At 36.3% G+C, this 21157-nt stretch overlaps 1 protein-coding gene across 2 annotated transcripts in view; it reads right to left on the reverse strand.

Moving 5' to 3' along the window:
* GRM1 (glutamate metabotropic receptor 1) overlaps positions 1 to 21157 on the reverse strand; it is a 409697-nt gene that overhangs the window by 92457 nt on the left and 296083 nt on the right. For both annotated transcript variants that reach the window (XM_004752768.3, XM_004752770.2), the window contains exon 4: positions 15568 to 15803. In XM_004752768.3, the coding sequence (XP_004752825.1) occupies positions 15568 to 15803 (236 nt within the window). The remainder of the gene's footprint in view (positions 1 to 15567; positions 15804 to 21157) is intronic.

Consider the following 21157-nt stretch of genomic DNA (forward strand, 5'->3'; position numbering starts at 1 on the left):
CATATGTTTTGGACACTGAGGTTGAAAGCCACATTTGTTCCCCATCTCTAGCCACAGAACCTAACCTCATCACATGTATTATTTTGTCTCTAATCACAACTTTGACTTTATCTGATTTTCCCCTATCCTTATTTTGCAAAATTTCCATATTTTAAAAAGTCATATTTTAACTGTCACAGCCAAGAGGAGCCTAAGGAGACATGATGACTAAATGTAATGTGGTATCCATTGGGCGGTAGCCTGGAATAGAAAAAAAAAAAAAAAAGACATTGGATAAAAAGCAAGAAAATAGGAATAAAATATGGACTTCAGTTAATAATAATGTGTCACTATTGTTTTATTAATTATAACAAATATAGTATACTAACATAGCATGTTAATAATACAGAAAACTGATTGTCAGATATATAGACTCTCTGTCCTCTCCTCACAGTTTTTCTGTAAATCCAAAACTATTCTTAAAAAAAAGTGTATTAAAGAAAGTCAAGGCCATATAAAAGGGATCATATCTTATACCATAACTAACTTCTTACAATATTTATTTTCTATTCATTTAATTTGAAAAAAGTCATATTGTTGGAAGTTTTTTGGATTGCCTTAAATAATTACTGGAAAAAGTCTAGGTATTAATGCATAAAATGCATATAAATATGTATACATAACCCTTTAGTTAGTCTAGCCTTATGCCCAGTTTTTCATAATGTCTTAAGTCTATATGGGCTGTTCCAAATAGCTAGAAGACTTCTGAACATTTCCTACAACCTATATCTTGATCTTTTTTGTGTGTGTGTGTGATAAGAACTTGTGAGATTTACTGTCTAAGCAACTTTCAAATATGAAACACAGTATTATTAACTATAGTCACCATGCTATACATTACATTCTCTGACTTACTTATTTTATAATGGAAAGATTGTACCTCTTTTATTTGCATTTGTTTGTATTTTTATTATTTATCCATGTCACCTTTTTTTTTTAAATGATGATACATAGTTGTATCTCAAAAACACAATTTAGCTTTTGTTTGTATGTTTTCTTTCCAACAAACCTCATTCTAATAGCTATGTGATCACTTTCCTAACTTGTTCACATCACGGTAGAGTCTAAAATACACGCTTTTGTGACCTAAACTTTCCTACAAAATGAGTAAGTCACTAATGACATGATTTTGAGGACTCAAAGGCCAGGACTTATTTCTTTTATTTTGTGTAAAGGTTTTAAAATGAAGAAGTACAAGTTTTATAATAAGAATTTTAAAAACAAAATAATTTTAATTTTAAGAAAGGGTAATCTGACAGCACAGTAAAGAAGGTACAGAAGTTAAAATTTTGAAAAATTATAAAAGCTGAGGAAATATTCTGCCTTAGTAATGATAAGATAAGAATTAATATGACACTAATTTTCACATATTATTTTGGGAATTTTGAAAAGTATAATGCCTAAAAATAGTGTGCCAGGGACTTCTGCAGAATCCCATAGGGAAAGGTTAAAGCACAGAATGGGGGGATTCTTAACCATTTGCTACATGACAATTTCTTCTTACTTTCTGCACATACAGACTTGCAAAAATATCAGTAAGAGAGCACAGTGCCGCAAGGCTAAGGACATTTTATTCCTAGAAGACGATGTAAATTAATCTCTTTATAAGGGGAAAATACAAGCCCAAGGTCTTCAATGACATTTGTACTACGCTGTAAGAATTTCTGCACACGAGGGTTTTTTTTTTTGCAAGAACTATATGTGTTATTAAGCAGTAATGTTGACTTATCATGTCCCACATAAGAAAGGAAATCCTGAAACTGCTCTTGAGTGTCAATCATTGTAGGTTAAACATGAGAGGTGGGGCCTTAAGTAGAGAGTAGTTGGCTATAACTGACTATACATGAATCACGTTCTTTTTGTTCTTCCTAAGATGGGAATAAGCTCTAAATTTCCAAAGCCTCTAAATAAAGATGTCTTCACTAGCAGAAACATGAAATCTCAGTACAGAAGTACTTAATTATTACTTAATCCTACCTTGATTAGAAAAGATAGGCATTTTGTTGATAAGCCCTTTTGGTTGATGTCTCTTGGTCTTGGAGTTCTGAATTTTTCATTCACTGTCTTAATAAAAATTTCTACAATTAATTTAGCTCCTGGTAAATAAGAAGGAAATACCTCTTTACCTTTGGCAAAAATGCATTGGAAGTGCATGAAAATGCATTTTGACAAGGTAATCCTGCCAATTAAAGGTTTAAGTGAGTTCAAAACCAAAAATTCTAAACATACATTTTATACACATCAAACTCCTAAATAAATAGCTGCAGTGTGAATTTTCATTAAATATTTTCATAGATTATATTATTACCCATAAATATTAGATACCTTAGGATGGTTTCTGTATCTTCTCTCCATCGATATTTTGTTAAACCATAGGACTGGCTTTGGTCAATGAAATGTTACTGAAGCGACATGTATAACTTTTAGCAGAAGCTTTAACTCCAGATCACACTGGTCACATTCTGTTTCCTTACCACAACTATCAATGTTCCAGACTGAAGTTGGTCTATCAGACAGGGTGTTAGGTGCAGAAGACATGGAGCAGTTTCTTAACTCATACGTCATAGACATATGGCAAGAACAAGAAATAATTTTTTCTTCTTGAAAGATATTAAGTTAGGGGTTATCTGTTATAGCATGTATCCTCACCTAACCTAACCTATTCCCTTTTTGGTTAGGTTCCCCTAAAAGTAGGGGAACGCTGAAACAACAATAAAATGATCATAAGGAGCACCTGGATGGCTCGGTCAGTTAAGCATCTGACTCTTTGTCTCAGTTCAGATCTTGATATTAGGGTCATGAGTTTAAACTCTGCATTGGGCGCCACGCTAGGCATGGAGTATACTTAAAAAAAAATACATTAAAAATGACAATGAGGGGCGCCTGGGTGGCTCAGTGGGTTAAGTCGCTGCCTTCGGTTCAGGTCATGATCTCAGGGTCCTGGGATCGAGTCCCGCATCGGGCTCTCTGCTCAGCAGGGAGCCTGCTCCCTCTCTCTCTCTCTCTCTCTCTGCCTGCCTCTCTGCCTGCTTGTGATCTCTGTCTGTCAAATAAATAAATAAAATCTTTAAAAAAAAAATGACAATGAATCATTAAGTATGAGGCTTATAAAAACTGGCAGCAGATGGTGAGGAGACTGTGACCAGTGTCATAAAAGACATAAATCCATTATTATTCAGCAGCAAAACATTCAGTAACATTGTCACTTAAAATAACTTGGAAGGCAGGTATTTTATTAAATGAGGTTGCATGTTTAAGCAAGGAGGTAGGTATATTAAATGGGCAGAGATAAAAATGCAATTGACTCACTTCCAACTCCTTTTTTTTTTTTTAAAGATTTTATTAACTTCTTTGTTAGAGAGAGAGAGAGCACAAGCAGGGGAAGTGGCAGAGGGAGAAGCAGGCTCCCTGCCAAACAAAGATCCCAATGTGGTACTCCATCCCAAGACCCTGGGATCCTGACCTGAGCTGAAGGCAGATGTTCAACCGACCAAGCCACCCAGGTGCCCCTCACTTCCAACTCTTAACAGATAAAACAGAAGAAGTTTATGCTACAAAGAACAAATGAAAACTCAACTTCATGGCAAGGACCAAATAAAAACTCTTATTTTTGTGATAAAATCTTTGAGGGAATTAATTTGGCATCCATAAATCTTTCAAATGATGACAACTGATGAGAAAGGATACTAAAACTCTAGTTAGGCTCTAGCTTTAAGATATAGCAAGACTCCTGGAGAATGTCTGATATCTTGATGCATATCTATGGGAGAAAGATAAAAATCATTCATGTGAAGTGAACTGAGAGCTGGACAAAAAATATCTGTAAGGACACATATGGCTATACAAAAATTTCAATTAGCCAAGAAATTAGTTCTTTATTTCTCTGTGGTAAGAGCATAGTGTTTGGGAGAGGAGAAGAACAAATCCAGCAATGGAAAACGAAAAAACAGGGATTAGAGAAATACAAAGGAAAGTGTCCATGCATTCCGATGCCATTCTGGTCAGCCAGAGGCACATGTCTTAATGGTCTAGATGTTCTACCTTTCACAGAAATACAATGAAATTGGGTATTTAAATATGTATCCAAAGAGTTATGTCCTTTCTCATTGCAACTGTTAATTGAGCAGGTCTGCTGCAAAAAAGCGAAAGAAGTAGCTATTAGAAAGCTAATCCCTCACTCTGTCTAAATATCTACTGTGGTGGACCTGTTGGTCCACCAAGATGCCCATGAAACTGTAGAATAATAAATTTGGATTATTTTAAAGCACTGACTTTATGGTAATTTGTTATGGCAGCAATAGAAAATTAATACATCTCATAATTGCCCAATCTGGACATAGAAAAAGAGTATATAGCCATGACTTATTGATTTTGGAATGCTAATGCTTCAACAAGCCTACCAATAAATAAATAAAACAAACGGAAGAGATTCATTCAGCATGAGAAATTACTAAATTCTCATTAGCTACTGCAGTTGCCATAGCCACAGCCAAAACCTTGGCAAGCTGTCAACTTGGACAGTGATAGATAATTCCAAATTTTAAAAATTAAAAAAAAAAAGAAGAGCTAAAAGGATCATAAATTTTAACTATGTATTTCTTCCTGTCCTTAACCTAAGTCGTTGGCTCCACTCCAGAGATTTTGATTCAGTTGGTGTGGTGTGAGAACTTGGTACTGTGAAGTAACTTTTTCTTTTTCCCAAACAAAACATGCTGTGTGTTATTCAGACATTTCTGTTTACATAAATTGGAGAGGCTTTTTAAAAAGCTTTCATGATGACTTTAATAAGCCAGCCTTGAGAATCATTGCTCTAAAGGATAAGATTCTTCTTCATATCATCTTAGGATCTGGGCTATTAATTTATCCAAATGGATTGGATAATAGTGTTCTGTTGATTACATTATTAGACCAAATCTATTTGAGGTAAGTACTTATGGATTCAATTTTTTAATATTTCTAACAAATTTTAATACTTGTCCCATGTAGTACCCATGGATGCCCATCGAACTTCTATAAGGATTTGTGGTCACAAATAATGCTGTTTACCAGCCACTGATACTCCAGAGAACATTCAATTAGTAACTAAATAGAATGGCCATATAGAATTATGACATGACATCGACAGAGGCACAGGTGACTATGTTAACAGGTTTATCACTACTTTACACAGATCTTTGGGGTGAGGTTTGACAAGCAGCTCCTGTATATATACTATAATACTCAAATGTGCTATAGTGGCCCAGAGACACAGGACCTAAATTATAAATGTAACTGGTAGGTTGATTACATAGTACCCCACTCATTAGGGCACAAATGTATATAATAACTTCAGGTATGAGGTTAGTTTTTAAAAAAAAAAAAAAAGCTAGCACTAGAGAATTTACCTCCAGAGAACATACTGAAGAATTTGTCCAGAGACATGTCAACCTCCATTTTATAGCATCTAATAAGGAATCATATTTAGTAGCTATAATAACCCAAAATTTGGCTCGGAATATGGATACAGAATTATCTTCTCCTTCACCTTAACTGTTACCTCCACACAGCAGAAATAATGGAATGATGAAACATCCTCAAGAACAAGCTCAAAAGTTTCTTGAATTCTAACAAACAGATTCTTTTTTTTTTTTTTTTAAAGATTTTATTTATTTATTTGACAGAGAGAGATCACAAGTAGGCAGAGAGGCAGGCAGAGAGAGGAGGAAGCAGGCTCCCTGCCGAGCAGAGAGCCCGATGTGGGACTCGATCCCAGGACCCTGAGATCATGACCTGAGCCGAAGGCAGCGGCTTAACCCACTGAGCCACCCAGGCGCCTAACAAACAGATTCTTGAATTCTAACAAACCATTTATCTTTTCAGTGTTTGATTCCTTTATGATGTTGTTTTCCCAATTATGTATCCCCATAATGAATAGGACCAAAGAATAAATTTAAAAAGTCAAGTATATATCTCCCATGGGATCCAGGCATTCCACAGCTAGGATTTGCCCCAAAAGAAAAGAAAGCATATGTCTGTACAAAAATTGTACATGGATGTTCTTGGCCAACTTGATTCAGGAAACAACTCAAATCCACATCCAGGTAAAAGGATAAACAAATTTTGTTATGACCAGTTAATGGAACACCGCCCAGCAATTTTTAAAAAATGAACTGTTGATACCTGCAATACAATGATGAATCTCAAATTAACTGTGCTGAGTGAAAGAATGCAGACAGAATGCAGTTCTCAGCACACAGTCTCATTCATATGAAAGAGTAGGGGGTGCCTGGGTGGCTCAAGTGAATAAGGCTCCAACTCTTGATCCTAGCTCAGGTCATGATCTCAAGGTCATGGGATTGAGCCCCAAGTAGGACTCTGTGCTCAACACAGTCTGCTTGTCCCTCTTCCTCCTCCCTCCCTCAAATAAATAAACAAAACCTTAAAAAAAAAAAAAAAGTAGAAATTGCAAATGAACTACTGTGACAGAAAATTGCATGTGAATAGGAGGGAGGAGAGGGGTGGGAAATAGTGGGAGGGAGGAATTTTCCATGAGACAGAAAGGAATTTGGGGAGTGATATATTCATTATCTTGATTGTGGTGATGATTTTATGGGTATACACACATGTCAAAATTTGTCAAATAGTTCAAGTTAAACACGTGTAGTTTTATGTATGTCAATTGTACCTCAACAAGAATATAAAAATACAGGAAAAAAAGTAAATGGGCCATATGCCAAGTATGTTTGGTCTACCCATCATGAAAAGACTAACTTCTTATGATGGCTGAAATTATGATTTTACTTCATGTAAGTTTTCCCAGCAGCAAATGTGCACAAGATGTAAAATGCAAAACTATTCTCCTGATGAGAAGCAATACAACTTATATGATATAGAGTAATCCCATATGTAGCCATTTGGGAATATCTAAATATATAGCAGCCTTTTATGTCAAGGTGAACTCTTCATAAAGAATAGCCATAGATCTTAATCATTAAAAATACCCATTCTCAAATTTGTTTAGAAGTTAGGCTAGACCATAGGTGGAAGCATTAAATTTTGGAAGTATATAAATTGTTCAATAAGGAGAAATTGATCTAATTGAAGGATTTATTAATAAATTAAACTAATAAACCTTAGGCCATTCTCTAGGTAACTAGTTTACATAGCAGAAAGTTCACTAACATATCCAACATTACATAATTGTAAATGAGATATTTCTATTAAAGATAAAATAACAACTGATCACTGTTACAATAAGCATTGCTGGCCTCAAAAAATTTCCATTTTTATACCTGAAGTCCATATCTGCTTGATGCTAAAAATTATTCAAGCCCTTTCAAAACAAAATCATGATGAATATAAAGTAAAATGATAGAAAACGTGTGTACCTGCGTCCATCTTTATGTCTTTTGAATGATAGAACACATTTTTATAAATCCATTCAATTATTAAAATGACATGGAAGAATAAACTATCCTGAACCTTAATAGGTGAGTGAAGATATACCTGATCTTCAAAAGAATAAGTCTGCCCTATTTTGGTTGGAAGGTCTGTGGGAATCAGAAGCAAGGTGGAAGCTGTAGCTCATAACATCTTTCAGCTGTTGTACTTAGGATGTTCAACAAGTTGATCATGCTGGGAACATTAAATTATGAATTAGACCCAAATAACCATACAAACAAACAAATTTGCATTTATGGGGTTAGAAAATTAGAATGCAGGGGTACCTAGGTGACTCAGTTGGTTAAGTATCTCAGTCTTGATTTTGGCTGAGGTCATGATATTGGGGTTGTGAGGTCATGGAGCCTGCTTAAAATTCTCTCTCTCCCTCAATCTCTGCCCCTCCCCTGTCCCTCTCTAAAAAGAAGAAGAAGGAAGAGGGGGAGGAGGAGGAGGAGAAAGAGAAGGAGAAGGAGAAGAAGAAGAAAATTAGAACGTAGCACTGTTCAACAGAACTCTCTGTAATAATGGAATTTTTCTGCATCTGTGCTATGCAAGATGTAGTCATAAGCCACATGCAGTCGTTGACATATGAAATATGACTAGTAAGATTAAGAAAATGAGTGTTTAACTTCATATTAATTAATTTAATTTTAAATATAAAAAATACACATGGCTAGTAGCTACCACAGTTGACAGGGCAGGTCAAAAGTATTAAGAGTTAAGCAGACCCAGACTATGCTTATACTATGATATTATTTTCAGTTTCATCTCTGTGTGAGGTTTTCTGAGAAATTATAATGTCCAAAAGTGACACAAGGTCAGTTTACTTTCATTCTTTCAAGCAAAGATATAAATAGATCTATTACAGACCCAATGTTTGTGTCACTGCCAAATTTACATGTTTAAACCCTGATACCCAATGTGATGATGATATTTGGAGATAGGGTTTGGGAAGGTAATTAGGTCTTAAGGGTGTACCTCTTATGATCTGATTAGTGCACTTAGGAGACTTCTTTCTTTTCTTTTTCTCCATCATGTGAGGAAAGCAGGAAGAAGGCTCTCATCAGAATCCTACCATGCAGGCACCCTAAGTATAGACTTTCTAGCCTCCAGAACAATGAGAAATAAACTTTTGTTGTTTAAGCCGCCCAGCCTACCGTAATTTGTTATAGCATCCCAAACTGAGTAAAACAGCATCCAAAGCTTTTTAAACATATGTCCATTAAGCAATTTCTACCAGCACATTGTGTGAGAACCTATTAACTTTTTTGTTTTGGGGATGTTTGTTTGGCTCAGCTGTAACTGTGTTCCCTTTGTTAGCACTTCCAGAATTCCAAAGTAGAATAGTTTTACTGCCTTGGATCGGGGGCTTTAAATCGTCATTGTAGAATCATAAAAATGTTTGGCTTTGCTTCAGAGATATAGGGTACAGTATTGTATCATTCCTCCTAAAGGGGGAAAGGATTGAGAATTCTAGCATTAGGTTGAGAAATTATGTTCCCTAAATTAAATCAACTATTGTTCCATGTGAGGATCATGGATTATAGGGCTATCAAAATCCTTTAATCACTTACCAATTTCCACAATAATGCAGCATAACAAACCACCCCAAGGCTTAGGGGCTTAAAACAACAAGTATTTATTTAGTTCATGAATCTGAGAGTCAACTAGGAAGTTTTGCTACTCTGGGCTGGACATGACTTATCTCAGCTAGGCTCACTCATGTGTCAACAGTCAGCTAGTGTATTGGCTGGAGATGGGTTTATCAACTAAGAGATCATCCCGTTTCTGCTCCAAGTTCTCTCTCATATTCTAGAAGACTAACTCAGGCTTCTATATACAGCTGAGGGAGGGTCACAAGAAAGAATAATAGTAGGTTAAGCCTCTTAAAACCTGGACTTGAAACTAATAAACTATAAATTCTATTGAGATTCAAATGGTAGAGAGCAAAATTCCACTTCATAATGGGAGGAGCTGCAAGGTCATATTTCAAAGGGCATGGTTATAGGGAGGGGTGGCGAATTGTGAAGCCCTCTACAAACTATGGCTAATATTCCAATTTCTGGGTAAAGGCAAATGATATTCTCAGGCATGCATATTGGCATTGGGATCAAACTTCCAAAGGCAAAGAGAAGTTATTACCCAAGACCTAAAAGACTATAGTAAATAGGAGCAAGTCTCAGTTCATGGACTATCTTAATCTGGATGGAATCATACTGGACCAATCTTATTGTTCTTTACATGGTATATTAATTAAAAATGGAAACTCCAAAGAAACCTAATAATGAGGGAAATATATTATAAAATTAGTACCAATGTAAAAATTGTGAATGTCAGTCTCTAAGCTGGAGCAAGAGTAACTATGTTTGGGGAAAGGGTAGTCCCTTCAATAAATGGTTTTGGGAAAACTGAACAGCCAGCCACACACAAAAAAATGAAATCTTACACACACACACACACACACACACACACAATAACTCAAAATGGGTTAAAGACTTGAAAATAAGATCTGAAACCATACAACTCCTAAAAGAAAATCTTGGCAATGTCTTTTTGGATTTTGATATCAAAAGCAAAAATAAGTGGGAATATATCAAACTAAAAAGCTTTTGCACACCAAGGAAACCATCAACAAAATGGAAAGTCAGTATACTGAATAAGAGAAAATATTTGCAAGTTTTATTTCTGATAAGAGGTTAATACCTAAAATATATAAAGAACTCATACAACTCAACAGCAAAAGAAAAAAAATGGTGAAAAAATGGATAGAGGATCTGAATAGACATTTTTCCAAAGAAGACATACAGATGGCTAACATGTACATGAAAAGATATTCAATATCACTAATCATCAGGGACATACAAATCAAAACTACAATGAGATATCACCTCATAACTGTTAGAATGGATATCATCCAAAAGACAAGAAAAGCAAGTGCTTCTGAGGATGTGGTGAAAAGGGGACCCTTGTGCACTGTTGGTGGGAATGGAAATTGTTGCACTGCACTCTGGAAAACAGTATAGAGGTTTCTCAAAAATTTAATGATACAACTATCATATGATGCAACAATTCTACTTCTGGGTATTTATCTTATGGAAACAAAAACACTAACTTGAAAAAATATATGCACCCTATGTTCGTTGCAGCTCTTTATAATAGCCAACATAAGTGTTGGGAGCAACATAAGTGTTCCTGGATGGATAAATGGATAAAGAAAAGATAAGGTGCACCAGGGTGGCTCAGTCAGTTGAGCATCTGACTATTTGTTTCAGCTCAGGTCATGATCTTGGGGTTAAGGGATGGAGTCCCACATGGGGCTCCACACTCAGTGGAGATTCTTGAGATTCTCTTTCCCTCTTTCTCCTCCCCCTTTGCCCCTCCCCTCCCTCACTCCTGCATGCATGTGATGTGTTCTCTCTCTAAAATAAATAAATAAACAAACAAATAAATAAAATTATACATATATAATTTTATTTAAAATATATATATATGGATGTAAAGGCTGCTGTATTGATGATTTTACTATATATACAAATATCAAATAGTATACAGTAAACTAGAAACTAATAAAATGCTACATATTAATTATAGCTCATTTAAAAAAAAAGAGCACTCATTCTTGGAAGTCTTGAAATTTTGTCATATCAGGCTAGCTGCCATTATCTTACTAGTCCTGAGCTGTTGGTGAGTATTACAGACATCATCCAAATTCTTTCACTATGTCTTGGATAATAACCAAATACAAGGATATACCAGCTTTAAAAAGTATTGTGCCCACTTGTTTCCAGTTGGTATAAAGAATAATGGGAGAAAGTATTATGACTATAAATTCACTGGACTAGGAATAAGATCTGTGAGGACATAGTGAGCTCATCCAGTTAATATACTGCTAACCACAGCAAATCCTAATATCACCATATTGCAACACAATGATAACATATTTTTTAAGAAGCCTAAATATTGTTATGTTCTTAGGCCAATAATTACACATTTAAAAATCTATAGTGAGGAAACAATCTTAAAATAGTAATAACAGCCATGATAACTCTCTGTATCATAGTCAGTGTTTTTTATATGAAGAAAAATTGGAAGCAACCAATAATATAAGAATGCCTAAATAATTAACCGGGTAGAATATTATGGAGATATTAAAATGGACATTTAATATGACCATGCATAAAAGGTCGTGCAGCAACATCAAGAAAGTAAAGTATAATCCTAACTGAAAATAAAATGCAGAATTATATGCACACTACAATGATAGCTATGCAAAACAAAAATGAAAAAAATGTCCATAGAATAGTAAGCAGTGCTGGTAGGAGCTACCTTCTGAGATGTCTTATTTTCTTAGAAATGTTCATATCATTTGAATAATTCAACTTCTGGAAATATATATGTTAAGAAAACCATCAAAAGAAAGAAAGAGAGAAAGAAAGAAAATGAGAAAAAAGGGGGGATGGTTAGGAAGAAGAATTTCTTAATATATTTCTGCAGCTTTTTTTTAATTCATAAAGAAATGAAAACAGCTTAAATGGGTAGGAAGCAAGAGATAGTTAAATAAATTAGGGCTTATCTGTCTGCAGAGTATTTTGAGGCTGTGAAGAATAAAATAAATTAATGATAAATTTATACATTTAAAAGAAAAGGCAGGGGCGCCTAGGTGGCTCAGTGGGTTAAAGCCTCTGCCTTCGGCTCAGGTCATGATCTCAGGGTCCTGGGATCAAGCCCCGAATCGGGCTCTCTGCTCAGCAGGGAGCCTGCTTCCTCCTCTCTGTCTGCCTGCCTCTCTGCCTACTTGTGATCTGTCAAATAAATAAATAAAATCTTTAAAAAAAAAAAAAAGAAAGAAAAGGCAATATTCATTTTAAAAACAATATATAAAATAATACTGACTTTATGATTTAAAAGTACATACAGATAAAAATATACCAAAAATTTAGCGTGTATTTGCTGGAAATATATTAAAAATTAATAGTGATTAACAAAGGTTATATAAAAGAAAATTCTTAATACTTATCATCTTTCTTATGTTTTTCTATTATTTCCAATTTATATACAATAGTCACAGTAGTAGGTATTACTTTTATAATCAGAAAAAAATTGTAAAAGCCTAAGTAAGAAAAAAATAAAGTATCTGTATTGGCACGATATAAGGGTGGTTGATTAAGAATTGTGTGCTTGTTTTTCTAGTTTCCACATCTTGGAATGTAGTTATGCTAAATTTGCAATTTCAAAACCTGTAATATTAATAAAGTGACCCACGCTATACTTATTTGCCTTCTGGTAAGATATGACACTAATAATAACACTTTGCATTTATGTTAGGATTTATAATTTGCAAAGTATCTCACTTGTATTATTCATTCTATTCTCACACCTGTGTAAAGTGTTACCATGCTACAGATGCAGAAATTGATTCAGAAATTAAGTAAAGTCCTCCAAGTCATTTGGCAGATACTGACCAAACCAGTGTTGGACCCAGTGGTTAATCTTGCAAATGCTCTCACAGATCCATGGAATCATTTTCACAATTCTCATCAGGAAGGATAAAGCACCATGCTATTGCAAACATAACACAAACGCTATAAACAACTAAGACTCTTACTGGAAGAGAGTGACTTCGATTTGTTTCATACCTATTCCTTCCATTGTCCTCACAAAGATTGATTTCTTCTTCTTCCTCTTCTTCTTCTTTTTTTTTTTTTTAAATTAGGCTTTTTGCCTGGGTGGCTCTGTAGGTTAATTGTCTGCCTTTGGCTCAGGTCATGATCCCACAGAACCCTGCTTAGCGGGGAGCCTGATTCTCCCTCTCCCTCTTTCCTCCTCCCACTTCTGTCTCTCTCAAATAAATAAATAAAATCTTAATAAATAAAAAAAGTAAGGGGAGACTGGGTAGCTCAGTTGTTAAGCATCTGCCTTCGCCTCAGGTCATGATCCCAGGGTCCTGGGATCCAGCCCCATATCGGGCTTCCTGCTTCACGGGAAGCCTGCTTCTCCCTCTCCCACTCCCCCTGCTGTGTTTCCTCTCTAGCTGTATCTCTCTCTGTCAAATAAATAAATAAAATCTTTTAAAAAAAAAAGTTAGGCTTTGATGTTTCAGTTAGTACCTTTCCAACACATCTCCAATCCCTTGATATGCCCAACTAATTAAGCAGTGATGTAGACTTTGCATGAAGTAATTTTTAATTAGCCACAGTGATTCCCAAATTATTGAGCCTGGGCGCAGGACCCTTAATATTCAAAATAACAATCTACTGCATGTAAACTCTTTATTTAAATAGTGACATCCGAGATTGAGCTCAATAAAGGTTTCCATGGAAACTAACTGCAATATCAAAACTTTCCAAAACACCAAAAATGATCCAATTAGAAGAGGTAAAAGCAAGTGATGGAAAGAGCAGCTATTGATAGTATAGAAGGGTTCATTCAACTTCCTTACATAAATTTTCATAAATGTGTCTGCATATTTATTAGAAGACTATGCAATTTATTTGCCATTCAAGGATCTCAACTAGATAAGAATGATACATGAAGTGAAAGTGCAGTTGTTCTTCTATAGCATTGAAGCCAATTTCATAGAAATGCAGACATTAAAACTGAAGAGCAAAGAAAATTTACATGAATGTATACACATACAGATACCATAAACACTGCTGAAGCTAAATTAAAGATAAAATTCTTGGATTCCTGTAGCAGAAGAGAGCAATAAATTTCATGAATTAGTTCCAAATATAAAAGTTAAATAAGCCTTCAGTCTTCCTTAGAACTAAGAACAAAGGGAAATATTTGCTAACCTTGACTGCAGAATGAAATGCAAACATAAACATGTTTATTAAAAGTTGTAATCACCTAAGAAGCTCTTAAAAATAGCTGAGAGTCAAGCATAATATAAGAGCAATTCATGAATGTGCATTTTTTTTATTATTTTCTACTATGAACATTAACCAAGTTCAGATTTTAACCTTGACATTGGTATGAACTGTGACAACTGAAAACCCAAAATGATATTCAAAACATACATGGCTACAGAATTCTAACTTTGTTTTGAAAGCTTAGGTCACAAGGTATTTTCTTGGAAATCCTTGCAAAAAGATATCCAGGTATGTTTAATAAATAGCATTCTAAATTTTACCAATAAAACGCAATGACCAAGTGACATATACAGCTGCATCACTAATAGATATCTCAAAATTAACCCATCTGCAATGTAGCTTCTGATCCTTTCTGCTTTCCTTGGAGTCCTGGAGTCTTTCCCATCTCAGTCAATGGTGACCCCATCTTTAATGCCTGTCAATCATGCTCTGCTATCAACCGAGCATAGACAATTGGTTTTGAATGGCACTATGGTAGACCAAAGGGGATCTATTTTTGCCACATTAAGCAATACTGAAAAAGGACAGTAGACAGCAATGTCTCTATGCAGTAATAACACTCATAAAACTTACCGTGCTATTAAGTCTGTTAAGAAATGTGGTAGTTCTTGGTGGTCAGAAAAGGACATCCAGTAGAGTTCACCAAGCCCTGAAAGACCTGGAACAATGTGCTGTCCTTTCCTGGCATGCCTTCAGGGAGCAGTACATGGGAATTACCTGTCCCACCAGGAAATGTCACTCCTATTTATAGATGAGAGTGTTGAGCTTCTTGCCACCTATGTCCACATACACCCATGTAAGTGGTGTGGCCCTGAGTAACATTATCTCATCTTCTTCAGGCTCATATTTTGAAGCGAGTCATAAAGAAGAATAAGGGATCAAACCAGTGCTGCTTACTTATGTCTTCAGCTAACATTTCCTAAGCATGCTTGCAATAAAATCTATTTCCTCTGGCTTGAATACTAGATACCTGAATTATCAGTGTGCTTTTCCTTTACCTGCACTATTTCTTCTTACAACTTGCTCCACAAGGGACCAAAGCAGTTTTTCCAGAATATAGAAACATGAATCCTTGTGGTAATACACACACTCTCCTCATTCTAGCTATTTTATAAATTAAGATGGCAATTCAGTCTTTGGAACTGCAGCCTTGACACCTTCTACTTTCATTCAACAAGTTGCAATGGGGCTAGAGTTATAACCTCTGAGCTGTTACTTTGTGAACGCGAATTACCTGTGCAGATTCTTTTAAAGTTGGGATTTTCCAGAAGGTGTCCCGGTAGGCGGCACTGGAACCGATGTTGCCAGAACTCAGGGAACCAGGGATTCCTTGTATTAGTGTCCAGCCTCAGTTTCAGGAAATAATCATCAAATGACCTGACCTCTGGAGACTGCAGCTTTATTGTGATTCCCCCGTTGGCTTCCACCTCATAACCTTCAATGACTTCATCTCTGTCTGCCCATCCATCACTAAAAAATTCAGGGATTGGGGTAGGGAGAGAGAAAGACAAAGGTCTCACAAATAGGGCTCAGCATTATGCATGAATGAAGCAATTCAGCAGGGCTGAAAGTCTATTGTAAGTCAGAATCCTACCTATCAATAACTTGTTTTATTTTGTTTTTTTGGCTTTTTTGGTGGAAAGTAGAAATTCTGAAATCGTGAAGTCCTGTTTGTTTTTCACAGTAGTGAAAGTGACAATGAAGGTGATGATAGCAGCAATGAAAAGAACTAACATTTATTGAGCATTTACTAGGCATCAGTTTCTGTACTATTTTCTTTTACTCAGCCAGATGTTCAGCAACTAACTGAAGTCCGAGTGGACCCAGAATACGGACCCAAGCAGTCTGGCTCCCAAACCCAGTGCTCTTTAGGCCATAAAACCCATCAGCTGCTGTCCAAATCAGAATAAAATAAAACCCAGGCACTCAGGACCTTCACAATAAGAGCTCAGCAAGGTTTCAAGGTTGCAGCCAAGACCATTATATGAGCTGCATTTATGGGATAGAAAATTGATTTAGCTCAGAAGCATGCAACTACAGATTTTGTGCCTGGACATTGTTCAAACTTGCATTGTCTAGAAGTGATGAGATGCTTCCCCCTCAATGTTATCCCAAAATAGCAGCATTAAAAGAAAACAATCCCACTTTCCCAAATAAGAATAATCCTCGTGCTCACTAAAAGGAAGTTAATTGACATTTTATTCAGTGAAATCATTTTTTTGTTTTAAATTTGGTCACCTTCTAGAATATTCACATTGGTCATGAGTGATGTAGCTCCAGTTTAACTCAAGTGTACATATGAGCTGGGACAAACCTCATGTGATCTCTCCCCATCAGGTGCCAAAGAAAAAGTGCACTAGAATTAAACAGGCAAAAAAGACTTTATTCAAGACTGTTCCAACAGCCAAGAGACACTGACTCCACTCTGCTGAAACAAAAGTTGTGGAGATTTAAATGTTGAGACGAGCTAGTGAGCAAGTGCCCTACAGGACATCGAGGGGAGCTTGGCCAATGTGATTAGCCATCTGTGCTTGATAACTGTCATTTATCTAAGTTAGGCTCCCACCTTCCCACAGAAATGGGGAGCTAGGGTTTGCTATCACTCTTGATGATTACACTTCAAAGGGATGGCTTCCAGATCTTGAGAAAGAAATTTCTCTGCTATAAAAACTGGCAAGAGGCTAGGAGAAAATGTATACCTCCAAGGGACAGAGAAAGAATTTATAATGGCATTTTAAAAATTAAATGCTCTAAGGAAAGGGAACTCAAGGGGCCCATAGTGAGGAAGAGACTTGTCTAGCTTTGAGTCAAACTGAGAAGAGGGTTAAGGATTATCTTGGTCAAGAGGTAGATTTATTTATACCCATGGAGTTCCACCCTGCAGTTTGTGGAACATAACTGTCTGCCAGAGAAAGTGTTTTGTTTTTCTCCTCACAGAGCAGAGGCCTGGGCCAAATATATGTGACCAACCATAGCTCACCCCTTGTTAAACTGAGATCAATTGGAGTAAGTGTGTGTCCTCCACTTAGTTGCACCATCGGTGCAGTTCTGCTCCAGAATCTTCCTAGTGAATCAACAGGAGCTATATTTTTTAACAGACCAAAGGCTGTAGAAGGTATAGCTTCTACATGATCCAGAACTAAAGGGACCTTGAAGTTTAGTATGGTCTAACCAGCCAGATCACAGAGTATTTATACACTTCTTCTAAATCCATTGGGACAGAGATTTTACGATCTTGCACAGACCTTTCCTTCCCTCCTGTATCCCCCCCATCATTTTCTTCTTTCCTTCCTTCTGTCCTTCCTTCCTTTTGCATTTACCTAGATGCTCTGCTATGCTCAAGATTCTATTAAGAATGAGACACACTATCCTTTGCCCCTAGTGTTACAGACTTGTGGGGAAAAAGACACTAAACAAGAATTACAAATGTTGTAAGGAAGTGACTAGGACTGTGGGGAGGAGGGTCTTGGGGGCTTAACTTAGTCAGGTGTGTATGTATGTATATAAGTGTGGGTAGGGAGAAAGTAATGAGGGATGACTATCTTAAGAAAGTTACTTCTGAGTTGAAACCTAAAGGATGTGTGGGCATTATTAGTTGGATGAAGAGATGGGGAAGGACTGGTATAGAAGGCTCCTGGTAGATTATCTAATATACAGGAAAGAGCATGGGTCATCCAAAGAATTTGGAGAGTCAATATAGCTGTGACAGGAGACAGAGTGTGGGCATAAATTTCAGCTTAGTAACCATTAGCCTAAGGATTGTAGGAAGTCCTCAAAGTGTTGTAAGCCTATTACATAAGGCCACTGAGCTCTGCCCCCTGGTGGAGACTGACTGAGTTTTTCTAACAAGTCGCTCTACTCACCATCACTGAATAAGATGGCCAGTCAAATTGATTTAAAAAAGAAGACAGACTCTTTTATGTTTCTATAAGTTCAGTCTACTTAGAAAGGCTAGCTTAATTATTTAGATTTATTTACACTATATCATAACTACACCTATAGCAATCTGAAGACCTGAACTATAGGGTCAAGGGTAAAGAAAAAAAAAAAACAAAAACAGTTACGCTCTCAAGAAATTCTGCTTGTGAGTATATATTTAGAATCAAAATGACTTATAATTTGAAGAAAAAAATTCCTTTTTGATATAAAATTTAAGATTGAAGTGTGTTTCTCCCCAAGATTTACTATTACATGAGACTTCTCTATGTGTGAATGTATAGTCTGAATAAGAAACCCACAATTTTTTTTAAGTGTATGAAATGAGTCTTTTATATTGTTTATTTGCATTTCTTTTTTATTTTTTAAATCATTCCCAATTTATAAAAGGAAGTATCATGTGTCAGTGCTGGAAGCAAAGAAAGTATGACCTCCTGCCCTTTTGCCCTCCAACATAGGAGCAAATCATGGGAGTTAATCTGAATATAGATTTGAAGTCATGTGGTTTAGTGGGGCAGAGCCATTGGTTAAAGCTCTTCCTCCTCACTATTGATGATCTCATTCCAGAAATCAGAGTTGATTTTAAATCCAAGAAGTCATAAGTGAAATCAAGGAGAACCAGGGGCACCGGGGTGGCTCTGAAGCCTCTGCCTTAGGCTCAGGTCATGATCTCAGGGTCCTGGGATCGAGCCCCACAACTGAGCCCCACATGGGCTCCACGGGGAGCCTGCTTCCTCCACTCTCTCTGCCTGCCTCTCTGCCTGCTTGTGATCTCTGTCAAAAAAATAAATAAAATCTGGGGTGCCTGGGTGGCTCAGTGGGTTAAGCCGCTGCCTTCAGCTCAGGTCATGATCTCAGGGTCCCAGGATCAAGTCCCGAATTGGGCTCTCTGCTCAGCAGGGAGCCTGCTTCCCTTCCTCTCTCTCTGCCTGCCTCTCTGCTTACTTGTGATCTCTCTCTGTCAAATGAATAAATAAAATCTTAAAATAAATAAATAAAATCTTAAAAAGAAAAAATATTCAGCTAGGATTGGTTAGTGAATACTTTTGAAATGTTAATCTCTATTCATATGAGATCTTGAATGGATCACAGATAAGATGTTATGGAATGCTAATAAAAGCTGCTGAAAAACATCCATAACGCAACTCTTGGTGTTTGTATGTTTAAATCATTTTGTCTACAGACCACTTGCCAAATGTATTTACAAAGAATTTTAAAGGATATTTGCTGTTCAGTTGTGTTGGGATTTTTTACAAGGATACTATTTTGGTGAATTCTCCGTGAAGCACACTTGAAAACAGGGAAGCAGCAGCTCTCCTGACACCTGGTTTGCATGTTTACTTTTGTTACTGTTGTTGATAGTGGTGGTGGTAGTGTGGACCATGCTATCAGAGATGACTGCAGGCACCTGCTCACCCCAGGCTTCTGCAGTGAATCCTGCTGCGCTGGGTGCTGAACTCTGGGAGGCATATTCACAGCCTCCAGCAACTTCTGCTGCCCCATCTGCTCCCCAGTGATGAGTTCCTTTTCCTATCTGGAAATAAAGCTGCAGAATGTGGATAAACAGGTGAACATTTAAGACAGCTATATGTCTTTAAGTATTCCTCACAAAATACAAGAATCCTTGTTCCTTGTCCCCCCTCAACATTTTTATACTACAGTTCTTTCACAAGGCTGTCTTCATCCCCAAAATCATTGCTCTAGTCTCTGTGAAATTCTACAGTTACAACCTGAATAATAATAAGATTTCTTCCACTGAATAAATTCTGATGGAAAGAATAGGAAAATATTGTCTCTAATTCTATCAATTATACCTGGACAGGAGCTGCATGAGTGTCACTTTTACATTATATAAATTAAAATCATTTAACAAGCAAATTGATAGTAAAAAACAGGAATACAATAGTATTCATTTAAAAATTGTTTAAAAACATTTTAGAAAAACGTATTTATATTCAATTAAAATAATTACAATCTAGGAGCAAAGCATATGATTTGTATTGAGTACAAGTAACTATGTGTACCTGATAATAAAGCTATCATCTTTAAAAATAATCCAGAGATTATCATATAAGAAAGTGAGAAAAGGTTAATAAAAATATTTTCAAAAACATAAGTAAACAAGCACAAAATTCTATAAATACAATGCTAACCATACTCATAAAGGCTGAAGAAATGTCACATGATGCAAATTAAATCAAGTGATGTTAATTGTGAGAAATTTTATGGTGGTAATGGCAGCTTTTTCAATAAGAATTCAGACTGGCTTTCTCCATTTGACATTTATTTGCTAAGAACCCTGTATGAGTTAGGCATTTTGCTTATTGCTACAGATACACTGCTAAGCAGTACAGGCAAGGCCTGTATTCTCAGGCAATCACAGTGGTGGGGAAGACTAGCCACTGAATACATTAATAGACATAGGAAGTTGTTGTAGCTGAAAGGAAAGGAACATGGGCTACAGAAGCATGGAAAAGGGGAAGGGCCCTGTCAAGGGAGGTTTTGACTGAGAAGTAGCATCTAAGATGAGACTTAAAGGATATATTGAAGCTACACAGTAAAGAGGGAGAAGGAAGAAAGACCAGCTCAGGAGAGTACAAAGCTATCAAACAGCAAGGTGTTCAGTTTGCTTAGAGTGTGCCAGGTAAAGGAATGATAGGTCATGCCAGTGAGATCTAGAAGAACCTGAACATCATTGTTAAGGATTTTGGATTTTATTTTTATGATGGTGAGAAATTATTCAGATTTTAAACAGGGATATGACATGATTAGATTTGTTTTAGAAAGGTCATTCTAGAAAGTACTCACAGTGTAGATACTTGTGGAGGTTCTTTGGTTCTAGAACTTGCAGACAGAAACTATGGAAACACACACACAGACATGGGCGC

Source organism: Mustela putorius, unplaced genomic scaffold, assembly GCF_011764305.1.
Source record: "Mustela putorius furo isolate JIRA1106 unplaced genomic scaffold, ASM1176430v1.1 tig00003863_pilon_pilon_pilon, whole genome shotgun sequence".
NCBI lineage: Eukaryota > Metazoa > Chordata > Mammalia > Carnivora > Mustelidae > Mustela > Mustela putorius.